The 20,401-nt window shown below is 45.5% G+C and overlaps 1 protein-coding gene across 23 annotated transcripts in view; it reads right to left on the bottom strand.

Annotated features, from left to right (window-relative positions):
- Positions 1–20,401, bottom strand: part of NCOR2 (nuclear receptor corepressor 2) — a 389,949-nt gene that overhangs the window by 22,654 nt on the left and 346,894 nt on the right. For 20 of the 23 annotated variants that reach the window (XM_081174422.1, XM_081174418.1, XM_081174425.1 and 17 more), the window contains 4 exons: positions 15,669–16,053; positions 1,996–2,223; positions 1,241–1,489; positions 246–398 (listed from right to left, as the gene is read on the bottom strand). In XM_081174422.1, the coding sequence (XP_081030548.1) occupies positions 246–398; positions 1,241–1,489; positions 1,996–2,223; positions 15,669–16,053 (1,015 nt within the window). The remainder of the gene's footprint in view (positions 1–245; positions 399–1,240; positions 1,490–1,995; positions 2,224–15,668; positions 16,054–20,401) is intronic. The other 3 variants (XM_081174434.1, XM_081174424.1, XM_081174437.1) reach the window with 2 other exon arrangements.

Raw genomic sequence — 20,401 nt, 5'->3', positions numbered from 1 at the left:
AAACATCTGAGGACACCCAGATATAAAATGACATACCCATTTTAAAGTACTGCAATTTTAGCCCCTTAATTTTGCTTTGTGTCCCTTTTTGGGGATATCCATGTGTTGTTGTTTCTTATTTTCCTCCTCTCCATGTCCCTTATGTTCTTCTAGGCTGAGAGTGCACATGTGTGTGTGTGTGCGTTAACTTAGGCTCTTAAAGAAGCACCTAATGAATTTCAGCAACATATCAAGAACCAGCCTACCTGGGGAGAGTGGAGAGCTGCTGTGTCGGCTGGTGAAAGCCTGGGGGGCACTGTGGATGTATGTGATGCGGTCAATGGAGGCAGCAGAAGTGCCCGGGGTGGGGGGCACAAGCACAGGCAAATGTGGCACTTGAGACAGGTCAATTATTCCTGCTAAGAGAATGGAGGGGGGAGAGACAGTCAGGAGAAGCAATATGCCTTGGAACTAGAAGTGCAGTATCAAAAAAGCAGAAACCTCTTGTGGCATTGCAAGACATTGTAGCCTGTGCTGTGTCAGCTGTGAAAGGATGCCTTAATCTGGACACTGGGTACCACTTTCCGACTTTCCTGTCTGCCCCATGCCTCCTGCACTTTTTAGGGAGATCCATCTTCTGAAAGCAGCAAGTTCTGTCCGTGTCACATGGTATCACATCACCTGAAGGGCAAGGCCAGCTGCCCAAACTGCCTGCAGCTTGTTCAGAACGGCAGGCAAAGAAGTGGGCAGACAAAACACAGCGAAGAACCTCTCTCTTGTCAGTTACACTTCATGCAACTTGGCAATGCGAAACAGGGAAAACTCCAGGCCTGAGGAAAGAGTTGCTGAAGAGTTCTAGGTAATGCAAAAGCTTCATCACCAGAATTACTGGTGCAGTTAAGAAGACCATTGGATCCCCATGATCTACATGCATCATGTGAAACATAAAAAATGTTGCAGCTGATTGATGCCTTCACCAGTTAATGTTGCCAATTTAGGCCCTTATGCCTGAAACTTGCTCCATGTTCACAAAGTCCTCCTGGTCTCAACAACACAGAGAGCCCTATGACACCTTGAATCTAACCAGTGAATTGTGGGAGATACTTTTGCAGGCTTTGTCCAGCAACGGACCAAGTCTGGCCCATGGAAACTTATGCTATAAACAAACATGTGCTTCAAGGATCTCTCTTGCTTTTGTTGCAACAGACAAGCACAGACACCTGCCAGAATTTGCCACACAACCCCAAACCTATTTTCAGACCTGCTGCATAATTGAGGGCTAGCGAGGGCTCTCGCGGAGACAGGCCACGCAGCAGGTCTGCCCTCTGGGCCATTGCAGTGGCAGCCGCAGCATTGTGGTGCATCTGCTGGGAGGTGATGTAGTCGTTGATGATGGTCTGCCTGTTCTCCATGGCAGCCGTATCTGGGTAGCCGCGGATTAGGTATGGTGGGTAGAGATGGGGGTACGTAGGGCTAGGAGCGAGGTGCCTTGGCAAGTAATAAGCGGCTGCTGGACAGAACAGAGAAAAGGGGCAATATTAGCTTTTTCATATGCTGTGTGTTTTCTTCAGCAGAGTTTGTTTCAAAACAAGAGAACTTGGAGGGCAACTTGAGCCATCTCTGCTCTACTAGATCTCTTCTTCAACTCTACTTTTGGCATCTCACTGTAAGTTCACCACTACCACCCATGTCCAAACTCTTCTCTTTACCTGAACCTTGCCCACCCCCCACCCCCGTTCTTGCTGCAACTATCCCAGGGTGTCCGAAACCAGAGATATTCTTCTTTACTCTGCATGTTGCTAGAATGGCCTCAAACATCTCCCAGTGTTCTCTGTCCTTTTCCATTGTCTGTTAAATTGTTCTAAACTGAACAATGCATCCAGATTCTTAAGAACTAACCCAGTCGAATCTGTACAGAGAGACTAAGCTGTGTAATGCTGGCCTAGATAACTCAGCATATTCCAGCCACGGTGATTGTTTCACTGCTGCCATTTTCTGAACCTAAGACATGTTTACCTGCTTCCAGGGGGATTCCTCTTGGAATAGCTGCTGGGTCAAAGGCCAATGGAATGTGTCCCCTGTACAAGTCCACACCACTCACTCCCCGGAGCAGGTGCTCATATGGAGAGATAGGGGGGTGGTGGTCTGCAAGGGTAGCATGAGGCGACTTGGAGCTGGCCATTTCTCTTGGTGTCGGGGTGATCTTTCTGTCCTGGGATACAGGCTTTCCAGCAGCAATGCTCCCTGTCGAAGTAAAAATGGTTTGTTACAAGAGCCTCTGTGGAAATGCCCTCGAGATCTCAAGCCATTCTGAGACAAGTACTTCCCTTTACCTGTTAGATTTGACTGTTGATTTTTTTGGCTAAAATGTTTGTAAAAGTTGAAAAATGAAATTATATATAAAAAAGAGACAAGCAGAAGAGGTACTGGAAGAGGTTATGTATTTTTTTCTCATAAAAATAAAACTACCAAGATGAGAAAACACACAAAAACAACTATTGATGTCTCCAATATCAGAAGTTGAGATTGGGGAAACAATCTCAAATATGGCAAATGGTAATGCACCAGGGCTAGACAGCTTTCAAGTGGAATAGTATAAAACATATACTGATCTCCTGTCACCTAGATTATATCAGTTATATGATGAGATATTTAGAGAAGGAATCAGCTCAACATTATTCAACCATGCTTACATTACTGTTATTCCAAAGCCTGGCAAGGATCTGATGCAATGTGCCAACTATCGCCCAATTTCTTTGATAAACATTGATATGAAAATAGTAACAGCAATATTGGTAAATAGATTGCAAAGAGTGATACCAACTATTATTAAAAATGACCAAACAGGGTTTATAAAGACGAGACAAGCTGTAGATAACATCAGGCTGGTAGTGGATTTGATAAATTTAAACAGGAACAGTGAAGATTTAGCTATTGTATACTATTTCTAGATATGGAAAAAACTTTTGATAAGATTCACAATCTATGTGTGGGAAAAGTACTACAAAATTTTGGTTTTCCATTAGACTTTATAAAATGGCTGCCCACTTTGCCTTTGCTTTTTAATATCTGTTTGGAGTCCCTGGCATGTACTATTAGACAGCATAAGGAAATCTTTGGTGTAATTCATAACTCATTTGAATACAAATTGGTAATGCTTACAGATGATATTCTTCTGTTTATTACGAAACCTCACAGTACTATTTCAATATTAATGCAAAATATAGATTTTTTTGGCAGTATTTCTGGATATACTATAAACTGGTCCAAATTGGAGTTGATGTTAATAGGAAATAACTTTTTGGTTCAACTGTTTAAACAATGCCAATTTCATATTTGCAAAGACAACATTAAATATTTAGGCATATTAATACCACAACTTATCTAAATGAGCATAATTAAACATCAACAAAATATATCATGAGGTATCAATAGACATCGACAGATGAGAGTCATTGAACCTGACTCTGTGAGGGAAAGTCAATGCTCTTAAAATGAACATAATACCTAGACTACTTTATGTCTTAAGAGAAATTCCAATTCACACGACTAACAAATACTTTCACAAAATTAAATCTTTTACTAGAAAATGCCTTTGGGGCTCTTCAGTTCCAAGAATATCTATGCAAAAAATGCAAATACTGATAAAAGATGGAGGAATTGGGATCCCAGACTTAGAATTGTATCAACAAGGATATTTACTGTCAGGTACACTATTCTGGAGACCCAGAACTGAAAACAACTGTTCAAAATGGGCTGCTTTGGAATATGTAGCACCTCTGGAGAGATATAGCACTTCTAGAGAAACGGCATTTCCGTGCGCTGCTCTGGTTTGCCAGAAGCGGCTTAGTCCTGCTGGCCACATGACCCGGAAGCTGTACGCCAGCTCCCTTGGCCAATAAAGCGAAATGAGCACCGCAACCCCAGTCTCGTCCGCAACTGGACCTAACAGTTAGGGGTCCCTTTACCTTTACCTAGAGAGATGGGCAGAACTCGGGTCTAAATACATTAATACTTAAGATGCTACTGAATCAGCAACATCAGTTCGAACAATATGGCACCATATGTCCCCAAATTATAAATTTGACCTTTTGTCCCATGACAAAATGACTTTGTGGGGAAACAAGTCTTTAAAAATCGGGAAAGAAATGATCATATGGAAGAGGTGGATGAATTTGGGTATATTTATTAATGGACATGTACATTGGTAAAGGCTTTCTGGGAAATGATATATAATGAACTAAAGAAAATGTTTAAAAATACATTTGTTAAAAAACCAGAAGCCTTTTTACTAGTATAATAGGTGAAGAGTTACCAAGTGAAGATAAAAGACTTATGCAATGACAACAGCGAGAATGCTAGTAGACCAGAAATGGAAGGAAGGTGAAGTACCAACAAAAGAAGAATGGCAGATGAAACTGATGGAATTTGTGGAGATGGCGAAACTGACGGGGAAGATCCGAAACCAGGAAGATCAAGTATTTTCTAAAGACTGAAGCAAATATGTAATTATTTAAAGGACCAGTGTAAACAGTTAAAATCACTGACAGGGTTGTAATGACAATTGTAATGTGGAATTTTTTATGATAATTATGGATATTTAATAGATGGATAATGGTAAAAGATGCAGCAAACTTAATCTTAAACATGGAACCCATGGAGGGAGGGAAGGAGGCCCGAAGGTTCAAATGTACCTTGTATTTTAATGTTTGAAATGGTTATGTTAAAATGTATAAAATTCTGAAAAAACCTATATGTGTGTGTGTGTGTGTGTGTGTGTGTGTGTGTGTGTGTGTGTGTATATATATATATATATATATATATATATATATATATATATGGGTATATTAATGTTAGACCAGCTGATAAATGAAGAGGATGAATATTATATATACTGCATCTTAAGAGACAAATACAGATTACCTACAAATGCTCAATGGCAATATCTCCAGATAAAACACTTGCTAACCACCATCTACAGACCAGCAGCTTTTACAGCCTCAGAGACCCCAGATATATTGAAGCAGTTGATTGATTCTTACGCCACAAAAAACTGGCCATCAACATATATAAATCTTTGTTATTAGCAAACCAAATTGATATACAGGTGTCAGGGAACTGCCATCGGAGGGACAGGTGGTGGAAGGGCTCACGGAGGTTGGGAGAGACCCAGCAGCGGAAGCAGGAACCAGCAGGGGGAGAGGTGGGTCTCTGAGGGAAAGCGAGCAAGAGGGAGGGCTCAGGGACACGTCCAGCGAGAACAGTGGGGAGGTTTCTGAACCTCCCATAGGGAGACCCACTCCTCGCCGGAAATTGTCACGCCGTGAGTCCAGAAGACGTGTTTCCGTTAAGGAGCTTTTATGTTGGAAGCGATTCCGAAAGCAGCCACTGTCGGAATCTGCGAGTGACTAAGAGGAGCCATGTCTGAGGGGCTCCGTCACAGACAGAGGTTTGTGGACTTGAACAAACTCTGAGGGACTACGATTTTACGCACAAGCAGCTCATCATCCCATCACAACAGGTACTGAAGGAGGATTGGAATAAAGAATTAAGAGATCTCAATTTCGACCTTATACAATAGCAAAAAATATTTAGAATATACTGGACCCCATTATGTTTAAAAAAGGGCTATCTAAGGTATCTAACTGTTGGAGATGCAACAGGGATAATGCTTCTCTAAAACATGTTTTTTCATTGTCCTATATTGAAAGATTTTTTGGTAGACGGTAACTGAAACTACAGTGGTGCCTCGCAAGACGAAATTAATTTGTTCCGCGAGTTTTTTCGTCTTGCGATTTTTTTTGTCTTGCGAAGCACGGTGTCGGGAAAGTTTTGGAAAAGCTTCAAAAATCACCAAAGTCTTCAAAAACCTCAAAAAAGGGGGGTGCTTGGGAGGGAGAGGCGGGCGCGGGGCGTGGGGGGAGGCGGGGCGGAGGTTGCTGCCTGAGCCCCCGGGATCGGTTCGGCTCACCTTGCTCCGACCCTTTGCACTACAGTCGGCGCCGTCTTACTGATGCTGCTGCTGTCGCCGCGGTAGTCAAAACTCCTACCGGCCTAAAAGTTGTCTGGTGCAAAATCCCTTCTGCAGCAGCAGCCCGAAAGAAAGCGAGAGCGCCAGCCAGCCAGCCGCCCGCCGTGGGCAGGAGGGAGGGAGGGAGCGTCGGCGACAGTGGATGCCTATTGCCCCTGTTGCTGCTGCAGCCGGCCAGCCAGCCAGAAGCGCGCGAGCGGAGAGGGGTGCATCCAGCCCGTTGGAGAGGAGCGCGGGGGCGCGTCCCTGGTGGCTCCCGAGCTGACCTTGCCTGGCCCGGCGCCTTCCGCGCTGCCAAAGGGCGACTCACCTGCTGCCTGCGCTGCGCCGGGACTAACTTGAGCGGGGCGAGGAGAACACACACTCGCGCGCACACACACCGAGAGGCAAACTTGCCGCAGCCGTCGCGGGGTTGGAAAGCACAGAGATGCAGGTAGGGGGCGCCCCTCGCAGGGCGAGCGCCGGAGGGCCCGGGTAGGCGCTCTTGTCACCACCGGGGTGCTGGGGGGGAGAAGGAAGGAGCCCCATCTGAAGAGCCCCGGAGCCTGGCCTCCCTAACTGGGAGTTGTGGGGAGGGAAGTGTGCGCGCCTTGCTATTTTTCGCCGAAACAAAGCTCCCTCTCCCTCAGAACCTGCCTTCACGTGTTCTTGCCCCTACGGAGACGCACACCGCGTGCTATGAGTTGCTCCTCGAAGTCAAGTCGCAACTGTATTAACGGTTTTAAGAAAAAGGAAACAAACTTGCAAGACGTTTCCGTCTTGCAAAGCAAGCCCATAGGGAAAATCGTCTTGCGAAGCAACTCAAAAACGGAAAACCCTTTCGTCTTGCGAGTTTTCCGTCTTGCGAGGCATTCGTCTTGCGAGGTACCACTGTATCAACAGAACTGTACGGAATATCCTTACATTTACAGTGGTGCCTCGCAAGATGAAATTAATTCGTTCCACAAGTTTTTTCGTCTAGCGAATTTTTCGTCTTGCGAAGCACGGTGTTGGAAAAGTTTTGGAGAAGCTTCAAAAATCGCCAAAAACCTCAAAAAAGGCTACCACACCGCGTTCTATGAGTTGCTCCTCGAAGTCAAGTCGCAACTGTATTAACGGTGTTAAGAAAAAGGAAACGAACTTGCAAAAAACGCAAGACGTTTTCGTCTTGCGAAGCAAGCCCATAGGGAAATTCGTCTTGCGAAGCAGCTCAAAAACCGCAAAACCCTTTCGTCTAGCGAGTTTTTCGTCTTGCGAGGCATTCGTCTTCCGGGGCACCATTGTACAAAGCAAAATATCTTCTTGAATTATATACCCAGCACTTTGAATCTTACAAAAGGACAATATGAGTGGACTCTCCGTGCCCTGACCACAGCAAAAAGACTGGTTCTGATGAACTGGAAAAATAAAAATGCGGCTCCCTTCTATGACTGGATTGAAGACTTATGCAAACTCGCAATGTATGAACAACTTGCATATAAACGCAGACTTGCCATGGACAAATTCAATGATATTTGGAATCCATTCTTACAAATACTGTAATAGGTTAAGATCTGGTGAAATAGAATAACAACCTTGTAAAATATACAGTTTGGGTCCCCCCCCCCTTTATTTCCCCTTTTACGTGGGTTCTGTTTTTGTTTTTGTTTTTCTCTTATTTCCGTCTCATCATGTTTAGTGCACATATAATTATGTACTTTTAAAACTTTCAATAAAGATGTTTAAAAAAATTCAAGACAGAAGGCATGAAAACAGTTTCATTGCATTTAATAATAAATAGAAAGAGAGAAACAAGCCCTTCCCCCTGCTACTGACAGGTGTGTTATCACAGCACTTGAAACCTATTGTAAATACTATCATTTTGTTCTTTGGATAAAAGAAAACAGCAACACCATCCTTATTCTTTATTTTTTAACTTTCCTCCAGATGGAACACTAGTTTCTGCCTCTGTACAGCAGGATTTAACATTCCTTTATTTAAATCCACTCCCAATTCAGTTAGAATTCCCACAAAATCCAAAGTCACCCCTTTCTATTTCTTAACCTGATAGCTTCTGTTGATGTTAACCTTTCGTTCATTCTGTTAAACCTTGGCTTTGTGGCGGTTTGATAACTCAATACAACTCAACGAAGCATAACAAGAACCCTGCTGGATGAGTTCGAAGGCCCATCAAGTCAGCATTCAGTGCTCACAGTGGCCAACCACCTCTGGGAAGCCCACAAGCCTGCTGCCACTCCTGGTCTCAGAAGAACAGCCCCTCGGATTCTGGAGGCAGTACATAACCACCATGACTTCTAGCCATTGATGGTCTTATTCACCTCTCCCAACTTTCAGCTGCACTGGATGACCCTGAACTCTAGTATTACAAGAGAAATCCATTTTCTGCACACTATGCAGAATTTTAACACCCCCTCCTTTACTCAGTTTTTCTAAACTAAAAATCTCCAAACACTGTCACCTTTCCTCAGTTGCTCCTGTACTATTATAATTTTGGTTACCCTTTCCTGCACCTTTTCCAGCTGTACAAAATAAATTTCCAAGTTGCAGCAACCTGAACTGTACACAGTATTCGAAGTGTGGTCACACTACAGGTTTGCAGAAAGGCATTATAATAACTGGAGTTTTATTTTCAGACCCTTTGCTACTGGCCCCAACATGGATTTTGCCTTAGCTGCTTCACACTGTGTAGACAACTTCATTGAGCTCGCCACCTGAAACAAATCTGTTCTCGTCATCAATGCAGTTCATACACACTAAGGCATTGCTTGGAACTTGACCACGCTATCAGATCTCTTTTGAGAATGCTATATATTACTCACCTGATACCCTGATTCAAAGGGTCCGTTCACATCCTTTCCCCCAGGTGTAATTGAATGTGCCAGACATGCATTGTACCAGGACAGTCACTAGAGAGCCAGGATTGGCTGTGGCTCCCTCCCAAGTAAACACCTGAGTGAGTCACAAACCCAGGTTGGCTATCAAGTGTGGAACAGCCGCCTGTGCCATTTAAGGAGCTGCTGTGCCCCAGTGGTTCTTTCTCAAAGTATATTGATAACAGGTATCTAAATCAATGGACCGCCAAAACCCAGAAGTACTGGAACGGGTTACTTCTGGGTTTCAGTGGTCGTGCATGCGCAGAAGCGCCAAATTGCAACCCACGTGTGTGCAGATGCAGGTTTTAAACATGCCTCCTGCACGGATCACGTTCGCAACCCAAGCGTCCACTATATAATAATAGTACCACCAGCAGCAGCAGCAGCAACAACAACAACCCCACAACCCTACTGGATCACCTTAAAGGGAAAGAGTGGTTTGCAAGTCCTTCCTTAACAGGAGTCTTGTTGTGTTTCAATGGAGATGACGTGCAACACAGATCCATAGAAAAACTGCCTTCTAACGAGATCAAACTAATTGCACGCCTAGCTCAGTCTTGTCTACTCTTTGATCAGCAGCAGCTCACCAGGGTTTTGGGCAGACTCTGATCTGCTCATTTGAACTGGAGTTACCAGGGACTGAATTGGTGACGTGCAAACCATTTACATCAGCCATGGGGAAAGGAGACACAGAGAAGCCAAGGGGGGAAGTGGCACAGATCAGTGAGGGCTGGGATTTGGCTTTTGTTCTTTTGGCAGAAAGTATGGAGCTAGAAGATCTAGTAGGTTTAAAAGGAGCATGGGGAATGATTCTGTAAGCAACTAAGGAAAGCGTACACTGAATGTACCCTTTCCTTATATATTCTGTCAGCAGACAATAGGTTAATGTGAAAATGAAAGTGTGTGTGTGTGTGTGTGTGTGTGTGTGTGAGAGAGAGAGAGAGAGAGAGAGAGAGAGAGAGAGAGAGAGAGAGAGAGAGAGAGACCCAGCAACCATGGAAAGAATTAAACACATGCAAGGTGAAATCGAAGGCCAGATGAGGCTGACAGCCGCCTCCTCTCCTGGGGAGCTGGAAGCATTTTTGCAACTTGCAGCTGGAAAGATGACAGGCTCTTTACATTTTCCTTCTCATTTGGCAATGGCACCTCAACGTTTAAATACTTGCCTTGCCAGCCCCTCCTGTTCTGGACTGAACAAAGCAAAAAGAGCTTATTTGAGACTGAAAGGAACTGTGCCCATTTCCCAAACCTGCTCTTATCTGAACCAGTTTAAAACAAAGCCTGGAGTGTGACCTGGATCTGCCCGATGAGAACAGTTTGGGTTCTGCAGTCATACAAACACATCGTTTATCGTGGCCACAGCTGCAACAGGCCCAGAATAGGTTGTACACCAATGCATGCTTTATTTATTGTTCATTTGACTTATTTATAGACTACCCTTCACTCTACGGCCTCACAGCACAAACAAATCACAAGGTCACCAAATGATCAACCAACACTGTAAAATATTACAATAAGAGAACAGGCACGCCTGAAGGCTATAAGAGCAGGTGGTGAAATTATCCAAGTGGTTCCAAATGTCAATCCCTCCTGAAGACCTGGGGAAATAGCTGCTTCTTTTGCTGCCAATGAAAAATTAACAGTATCTGTGCTCAATGCACCTCAGAGAGAAGGCTTGCTCACATGCTGACACGCCTCTACCTAGATTTCTCCTGGCAGCGGGATCACTGATCGTAACTCAGAGACAGTTCATATGGAAGGAGCCACTACTTGAGATATTGTATCACAAATTATGTAGTGCAACATAGGCATCTATGGGCTTGGAATCAAATTGGTAACCACTACCATTACATGGATTCGACCCAGACGTGTCCATCGGCACTCTGGTTGCTGCATTCTGCACTAGTTGCAGCTTCCAGATCTACTTCAAGGGCAGTCCCACATGAAGCACACTGCTGTAATCCAAGCTGGAGGTTACCAGAAGTTTAGCCAGTGTGGTGTAGTGGTTAAGAGCGGTAGTCTCGTAATCTGGGGAACTGGGTTCGCGTCTCCGCTCCTCCACATGCAGCTGCTGGGTGACCTTGGGCCAGTCACACTTCTTTGAAGTCTCTCAGCCCCACTCACCTCACAGAGTGTTTGTTGTGGGGGAGGAAGGGAAAGGAGAATGTTAGCCGCTTTGAGACTCCTTAAAGGGAGTGAAAGGAGGGATATCAAATCCAAACTCTTCTTCTTCTTCTTCTTCTTCAGAACCGTGGCCAGGCCTTCCCAATCCAATGGTCACAGCTAGCAGACTGGCTGCTGCTGGGATTAGGCACACCTAGGCACTGAAGTCAACTTGGCTTCAACTGGCAAAGCGAGATTGAACTGCACTCCCAAACTACTCAGCCTGCTCTTTCAGATGGAAAGCAACTCCATCAAGGGCAGGCTAAATTCGAAATCCACAGTACCGCCATCTTGTCTGGGTTCAGCTTCAATTTATTAACTCGCCTCCTGGTAACTGACCAACAACACCGGATTCAGGTGTAACAGAGAAAGAGTTGGGTGTTATCTGTATATTGATGATGCCTTGTTCCTAATCACCTCATGACATCTCTTAGTGGCCTTGTATAGCAAGATTAATCCTTGAGGGACCCCAGTGAGTAGTTCCCATGGGGTCAAGTAGAAATCTCCCACTGCTACTCTGTCTAAATAATCATTGAGGTGGGAGTGGAACCACTGCAATGTGGTGCCACCAACTCTCTGAGTTGCTCCAGATGGATGGCATGGTTGATGGTGTCAAGAGTTGTCAAGAGACTGAGAAGAAACAAGAAGGTTGTACCCCTCCCTTCCTCTCCCTTTCCCAACAAGAGTCATCCATCAGGGCAATGTTGCTTTAGTAGCATCATGAACAAGATGAACAGGACACCAAAGAATGACTGGTCTGGAGCAGGATTGTCCAGCGGCCTGGCACAGACTCAGCACTAGATTCCTGCATTTCCTTCCATCTTCTCCTCTGAGTGACCCCACTGTTTCTTTGTTCTTCCTTTTGGTACGGACATACCCATAAAAGCCTTTTTTGTTGCTTTTAACCTCTCTAGCAAGCCTGAGTTCATTCTGTGCTTTAGCTTTTCTGACTTTGTGTCTACACGTGCTGGCTATTTGTTTGAATTCCTCTTTGGTGGTTTCCCCCCTTTTCCATTTTTTGTACACATCCTTTTTTAATCTTAACTCAGTTAAAAGTTCTTTAAATAGCCACCCTGGCTTCTTTAGGCACCTTCCATGTTTCCGTCTCATTGGTATTGCCTGACGTTGTGCTTTTACTATCTCCCTCGTAACAAACTCCCAGCCATCATGAACTCCCTTTCCTTTTAGTATTACTGTCCATGGGATCTCACCCAGCACTTCCCTAAGTTTTATGAAGTCGGCTTTCTTAAAGTCAAGAATTTGAGTCCTAGTATGCTTGGCTGCTCCTTTCCGCTGTATAGTAAACTTCAGAAGAGCATGATCACTTGCGCCTAATGATCCTTCCACTTCTACCCCACCAACCAGGTCATCAACATTGGTTAGGACCAGATCTAAAATGGCTGTTGCTCTTGTTGCTTCTCCCACTTTCTGGACAATGAAGTTGTCTGCAAGGCCAGTGAGGAATCTGTTTGACCTTATGCTCTTGGATGAGTTTGACATCCAACAAATATCCGGGTAATTGAAGTCCCCCATTACTACTATCTCCCTTCCTTTTGCATGCTTGGCCATCTGTTCCAGGAAGGCATCATCTATGTCCTCCGTTTGGCTTGGGGATCTATAGTAAACTCCCACAATGAGGTCTCTGTTATTCTTCTCTCCCTTAATTTTGACCCAAATGCTCTCACATTGGCTTTGAGGTTCTAAATCTTGGATCTCTTCACAGGTATACACATCCCTGACATATAACGCCACTCCTCCTCCTTTCTTGTCTGGTCTGTTTCTCTGAAATAGATTGTATCCCTCCATTATTACATTCCAATCGTGGGACTTATCCCACCAGGTTTCAGTGATGCCTATTATGTCATATTTAGTTTGCTGTACCAAGAGCTCAAGCTCATCTTGTTTATTTCCCATGCTTTGCGCATTAGTGTACAGACATTGAAGTCCATTAATCATTCCCCCGTGTCTCTTATTTAAGGATTTTTTCCTTCCACCACTAGGTCTGCGTGCTGTTTGCTCCATTTGGTCTATGATATTTGGATGATCATCTTCATCAATTGATAGACTCCTACCTTCAGGAGCACTGTCTCCCTCCCCCACATTAGTCAGTTTAAAGCCCTCCTGATGAGGTTTCTGAGATTTTTGGCAAAAACATTTCTCCCAACCATTGTGAGGTGCAGCCCATCGCTTGCCAGAAGTCCATCTTCAAGAAACTGTAGTCCGTGATCTAAGAATCCAAACCGTTCCTGTTTACACCATTTGCGAAGCCAGCTGTTCACTTCCACTATTTTTCCCTCTCTCCCTGGGCCACGTCGTTCAACTGGGAGGACGGATGAGATGACAATTTGTGCATTTAATTGCTTCAATTTCCTGCCCAGAGCCTCGTAGTCTCTTTTGATCTTCTGGAGGCTCTTGCTTGCAGTGTCATTAGTTCCCACATGAACCAAGAGGAAGGGGTATTTGTCAGTGGGTTTTATGATTCCTTGCAGTCGTTCAGTTACATCTTGGATCTTAGCCCCGGGGAGACAGCACACCTCCCGAGACATCTTGTCAGGCCCACAGATCACTGCTTCTGTTCCCCTCAGTAGGGAATCCCCTATCACCACTACACGCCTCCTCTTAGGTTTGGTCGGGGTTCTTCCGTGAGCTGTCCGTTCCAAGGTCGCCTGCACATTCCCTGAGGACTGACTTTGCTGCTCGTCTTCATATACCTGATCGACTGTAATGAGGGAGAGATCCTCAAATGGAGTCTGTTCTTCGTCTTCAATGCTAGGGGAGAGGACTTCAAAGCGATTGTGTATTTCTAAACAATCAGAGCGAACCCTGGGCCTCCTACTTCTTTGAGTCACGTTTCTCCATTTATCTGGCACCTGTGTTGGTGAACTAGCCTCCTTCTCAGGGGTGTCCCCTGTCTCCTCCTTGGTGGAGACGGTGTTCTCTGTTGCTTCCAAGAAGAGCTCCAGCTCTCTAATTCTTTGGAGCGTAGCTACACGTTCCTCCAGTTGCTGGACTTTGTCTTCTAAGAGGGCAATCAACATACAATTGCTGCAGGTAAAGCTGCCTGCAACCTTTGGCAAGATGGCAAACATTGCGCAGGAACCGCAGGCGACAGCAGCTGTTCCCTCACCCTCCATCTTGAAAACGTGTCGTTGGGGGTGGCTACAGTGGTCCTCCATCTTAAAAAGCGTGAAGACAGGACAAATACCCCCCCCAAAAAAAACCTAGGTCTCCCCCAACAAATGTTTGAGACTAGCTCCCCTAAATCTAAAAGATGGATCAAACTGTGCGTGCCGCAGAAACCCTGCCCCCTCTGACCTTTGCACAGGGAGAACAGCTAATCAGCTACAAAGAAACACACACACAAGAAAACCCTTTTGCTCCTCCTTCAGCTGCTGCCCTGCAAGTTGCTGGACTGCAGCCCTCAGCACCCCTGACCACTGGCTGATTGGGACTGTTGTGAGTCCAACAACATCAGGAGGGTAAATGGTTCCTAGCATAAGCAGCACATCAGTACATCTTTAGAAATATAGTAATTATTTCCAGAGAAAGAGTTCATATTTGCTTTCAAAGTCACCCCCAAATTCTACAGTCTTGCTAAATTACACCCCTGGCCTGGAATTTAAAACAAGTTTAAAACTGGGAATCCTCCAAACCTCTTGGCTACAATCTGCCCTGGAATCTTGCTTGCAGAGGGCTGGCCGTATGTGTACATTACATAAAGGCCAGCCAAGAGAATCTTCTGTTCTTAGAAATGAACAAGATACTTCATTTAACAAATATGTTGATTCTCTTAAGGCAAGGGGGGGGGTGTCACAAACTAATAGGCATAAAGACTGTATTTGTAGGGAGAATAACTGTGCTCATCTTTTTCAAATGCATTGGTCAAGTCTGGAAGAAAAAAATAGGCTGACATAATGAAGTCTCCCTGTTTCTGCAGAAGTGGATCATGCAACTCTGGGAGTAGAAGCCGGCTCTTCCAATATGACTGACAGCTTCCTCAAAAGCAGGTGGAATCTGCAGCGACCCCCCCGCTGGCCAAACACTGCTAAAAAGCAGCAGCAGCAAAAGGGGCAACTTTCCTCTTGAAAGTTATCATGGTGGTATGGACAGTAACATACTGGGTCCCGCCCAGAGCTACTGCTGATTTGCATATGCTAATTAAACATGTATACATGCAAACTTGGGCTTTAATGCCTGGACTTAAATGCCACAGAAGGATGTATGCTAACTAATTCCTCGTTCAAATCACTCCAGATAAGCTATTCAATTAATCTGCACTGCACCACAGATCAACCAAAACCAGTTCCTTTTTCATTCATTTACCCCAATTAATGTCCCGAACAACCCTGCTCCAGATAAATTGAATTTCCTTCAATTACCCCTATTTGTTACCCCCTAAGCCATAATTAGTTAATTTATTTCCCCAAATATCCTACCCTGTAAACCTAATTACCTCTGGTTCAATTCTCCTTGAATTCAATATTAACCAAGAAACATTCAGGGCTCTTAAAAGAATGTCTGGGGCCTGTGCCGCATAAGCTCATCCCTGGACATGTCCCTGGTTCCGGTGCCTCACAACCAGCCTGAAACGTACAACCTGAAGAAGCCCCCTAATCCACAGCCTGCAAAACAGGACCACTGACCTTCATGCTGCCGCGCGCTTGGCTCCCTCGTGGATACTGGGGACCCTCGGTGCAAGTGACTGCTGAAAGCCGTCCCATGGGCTGCCTGGTGGTCCTCATAGGCAAGAGGGCTGTGGCGAGGTTTCCCTGCTTCAGGCACGATCACAGGGGCTCCTCTGGTGATGGAGCCACCAGAGTTTGTCACTGGGCTGGGCCTGCTTTTCAAACTCTCCTCATAAGCACTTTTCAAACTCTCCCCGTAAGCTCTTTCCAGAGTCCTTGGGTCCTGCATGACATCCAGGGAATGCAGGGGATGAAAAGTCCTCCCCGGGCTTCCAATAATGGAACGGACATCATGCTTTTTGGCACTTGCCGAAGCGTTGCTGTCATATTTCAGCGGGGTTCCCTGGGGGGACAAGGTGGGAGACAAGAGAGAAAGGTCAGCAAGCTGGCAGGAAAAGGACAGCAGCACGGAAGGTCACAAATGGCTTTCTGAGGCTGCCGCTGGCATTCTAGGCTTCGCTTCGACAGATGAAGGGGGGGGGAGGCACACTGATTCGTTTATTTTGTCAGTTAATTCCCATTTGCAGTTTGCCAAGTCTGTATGAAAATTGAGGCCACCGGGTTATAGCAGAGGAGGGATGGGATGGGATGCAGGGCTGCCACTTGCTCTGCTGAGAAGTCAGGCTTCCCTCTCCACCAACTGCTGTCCCCTGGCAGCCGCCATTCCACCAGGCCTTGGCAATGGAGGTAAGAGAACGGATGTCGGGTCAGCTGCCCTGGCAACAGTGCAGAGACCAGAAGCTTCTGGTGCCTCCTCTCCGTGAACTTTTCCACCCCAATTGGTCATCAGAAGAACTTGTACCAAAGTTTGTTTATCTCCTACTCCTTCAATAATGCATTTTCTTTTTGTGTCATGTTGTAAGCTTGAGGGCAGGGGTTATCTTTTTTTAGCAATCTGGGAGCCCATTTTGGCTAAAGAGCATAATAAAATTTATAATTTATATATATATATATATATATATATATATATATATATATATATATATATATATATGCTTTCGTAGATTTTCACGGGTACAGGAATGTAGGTTTTGGTGTCTTCGGGTGTCTTCCCGTGTAAGAGTTGGGGTGTCTAGGCGACGTTTCGACGAGGTCTCACTCGTCATCTTCAGGCTGGTGCTTTCGGCTTCTTGTTACTACACAGTTACTTCTTGTTACTTCTTGTTACTAGAAGCTTCTTGTTACTTCTAGTAACAAGAAGCCGAAAGCACCAGCCTGAAGATGACGAGTGAGACCTCGTCGAAACGTCGCCTAGACACCCCAACTCTTACACGGGAAGACACCCGAAGACACCAAAACCTACATATATATATATATATATATATATATATAGCATCAGCTTCCTTTGGATGCTCTTTCCCATCTGCTTTCAAATTTTTCACTTTCTGGGAACACTTTCCCGCACTAACTTCATTGCTATGGAACCCCTATTACCTGTCACGTTGCAGAGGATTCTGGCACATCTTCTAGCCCAGCCTTTCTCAACCTTGGGTCCCTAGATGTTTTTGGGACTACAACTCCCATCAATTCTAGCCAGCATGGCCAGTGACCAGGGATGATAGAAACTGTAGTTCAAGATCATCTGGGGACCCAAGGTTGAGAAAGGTAGTTCTATACAGTAAGTTCATTGCACCAAAGCATTGGCTACAGAAACCAAACCACAAGAACATGCCACACCAAACAATGGTTAAGGAAGTTCAACCCTCTATTCCCTTCTCCTAAGATGTTTGTTTGTTTGTTTGTTTGTTTTTTAAGACCAAAAGGCTTAAAAAGGCTTATTGAGGGCCAGGACTATCCCACTACTGGCTTTTGTTAGTGAGTCTATGAGCCTTTCTGGCTAAAGGTATAAATACCTGCAGTGCTTTTTTAGTAAAAAATGTTTAGGGGTACTCTCATTTTCCTACTCATACTGAAATACTTCCCCTCAATGAGGCCAAAATTAGATTCACAAAATGTTTAGGGGTATGCGTACTGCTGCGTCCCCCCAGAAAAAAAGCACTGAATACCTGCAATAAACAAACTCTCCTTTGACTTGATGTTTTAAATGACAAACCATGGTTTGAGCTAACTAATTTGGTATGATCAAGATGCATAAATTAACACACTGTTATCACAGCAACTGGAATGCCCTGGTTTTCCCGTACATTTGGAAGCTCAAACTATGGCTTGGGTTCTAAACTATGGTGAGCACAAACCATGGTTTGGTGTGATATCTGTATTGAGCATCCGCTTATGCAGATGAAAGACCAAGCACATTGGGCCCCATGATCATGTCATATGAATTGAGAATGGACCTAAAAACACATTCAACATTTCTCCTACAGCTCCACATTGCAAGGAAAGATCAGAAGCGATGGTCAAACTGGCTTTGAAGGAAACATGTCCAGTGGGGAATCCATGACTAGGAACACTGAAATCACCACTCTACCTCACAACTGGTGGTCACTTACCACTTGAATGATTTATACCAACCAATAGGTTATTCACCATTAGCTACCAATAAAGTAAGCAGAAACCTTAGTATTAAGAAGAGGAGGACATCTATTTCATTCTTCCTCTAGGGCAGGACATAATGTGTGATTGGCAGGGAGTGGCGAGAGGGACTGCCAGGCAAAACCATAGATCTGCTGGCCTGGGAGCAAAGGGTGCTCCTGGGTCATTAAATGAGACACCTCTCCCAAGGGGAAACAATCAGCTCTGTATAACAACAGGTGGAACCATTTGAGGCAGGATTTGAGGCACACATCCCAAAAACGTGGCATGAGGTAAAGTGGTTAGTCACTCTCAAGGAATATCGATATACCCACCTCATCTCTCCATGGGAACAAAGCAGATTTGTAAACAGCCCTCACTGAGGCCCGACATGGCTGCTATGGAAACCATCCAAATATTTTATCAGCCCACGCAGGAGACATGAGCCAAAAGCTGACTCATCATTAAATGAATCTGGATCTGCTTGGGTATTTTACTTGAAAATTGTAGCAGAGGCTCAACTAGGAGAACTAAAGAGCAAGACCTGGGTTCAAATCACTCTATGGCCATGCTCTCACTTTGTAGCCTTGGAACAACTCTACGACCCAATTTTAGGTGCAGTGCTGAGATAAATGAGTGGCTTCCTGTCCTGGTGTGTTTTAACTAACTGTCACTCTCTGTTTGGAAGCAATAATAATAATAATAATAATAATAATAATAATAATAATAATAATAATAATAATACAGTGGTGCCTCGCAAGACGAAATTAATTCGTTCCGCAAGTCTCTTCATCTTGCGAGTTTTTCGTCTTGCGATGCACGGTTTCCCATAGGAATGCATTGAAAATCAATTAATGCGTTCCTAGGGAAACCGCCTTCAGACCAGGTCCGTGGACAGTCTGTCCCCGGACCTCTTCTGAAGACTGGGGGGGGGGGGGACACAAGGGCTTTTCTTCCCACCCCCAGCATTTTAAAAAACCCCGGGACAGCGGAGGACTTCTCCGCTGTCTGGGCGATCTTAAAATGCTGGCGGGCGGCATTTTAAAATTGCCCCGGGACAGCGGAGGACTTCTCCGCTGTCCGGGGCGATTTAAAAGCCCCTGGGAAGGCAGGCAGGGGGGACAAAGACTTTTGCCCCCCGCCAGCCTTCAGAAGAGGTCCTGGACCTCTTCTGAAGGCGGGCAGGGGGCGAAAGTCTTTGCTCCCCCCCGCCTGCCTTCAAAAGCCCTCCGGGACAGCGGAGAAACGCGCTGTGTTTCTCTGCTCTCCCGGGAAGGCAGGCGTTCCGAAGCTGGGCGGCGGGGGCAGGTGTTCCCTCCCCGCCGCCCGGCTTCGGAGCATCGTTCCGAAGCCCGGCGGCGGCGGGAGGAGGCGTTCCCGCCCCACCGCCCGGCTTCGGAGGAGGTCCGAGGACAGTGGGGAAGACGCGCTGCGCTTCCCCGCTGTCCCGGATATTTCCCTATGGGCTGTCGTCTTGCGAAGCAAGCCCATAGGGAAATTCGTCTTGCGAAGCGCCTCCAAAACGGAAAACCCTTTCGTCTAGCGGGTTTTCCGTCTTGCGAGGCGTTCGTCTTGCGAGGTACCACTGTAATATATTTATCCCCCCCATCTGGCTGAGTTTCCCCAGCCACTCTGGGCAGCTTCCAATCAAGTGTTAAAAACAATACAGCATGACGAAGCAATGACGAATAGTGGTTATTTTAAAGCAGATATCAAGACCCCGGAGTTCGCCACTGACTAGAACCCCAAGTCAGAAGCTATAGTGCTACTGACTGCAGATCCCACAGCACCAGGGCTCCTAAACTGGACCCCCATGGGCACTTCCCCCTAGGCCTGAGCAAACTAGTGCCTCCCACACCACCTTGCCAGTCCAATGCTATAGGCTGAAGGTCATAAGAGTGCAGGATGAGTGCCCAACCTCAGGTCAGAGTGTTAATGTATTTATTATTTAAAGTATTTATATCCACCCAAAAGTCCTAGGATGGAAATATTCGCACTCCAAACAAAAAATTACAGCTTGACCCTAAGCAAGATTCTAGTTCTCCCAGAAGGAGTGTACAGCATAGGAGAGATGGGACAGAGGCAGAGGCCCAGAAGGCCTTAGTTCACCACCAACCCTCACTGGAAGAACCTGCTCACTAGGCGTTCTCCATAGCGCTGAGACAACCAGCCTGGTGTGCTGCCTTGCCTCCTGGGCTCGTTTGCAGCACCAGAACATC

The sequence above is a fragment of the Podarcis bocagei genome, assembly GCF_964188305.1.
Source record: "Podarcis bocagei genome assembly, chromosome: 16".
NCBI classification, from domain to species: Eukaryota; Metazoa; Chordata; class Lepidosauria; order Squamata; family Lacertidae; genus Podarcis; species Podarcis bocagei.
The sequence above is the reverse complement of the archived record's forward strand: the minus strand, read 5'-3'. Positions and strand labels throughout refer to the sequence as shown.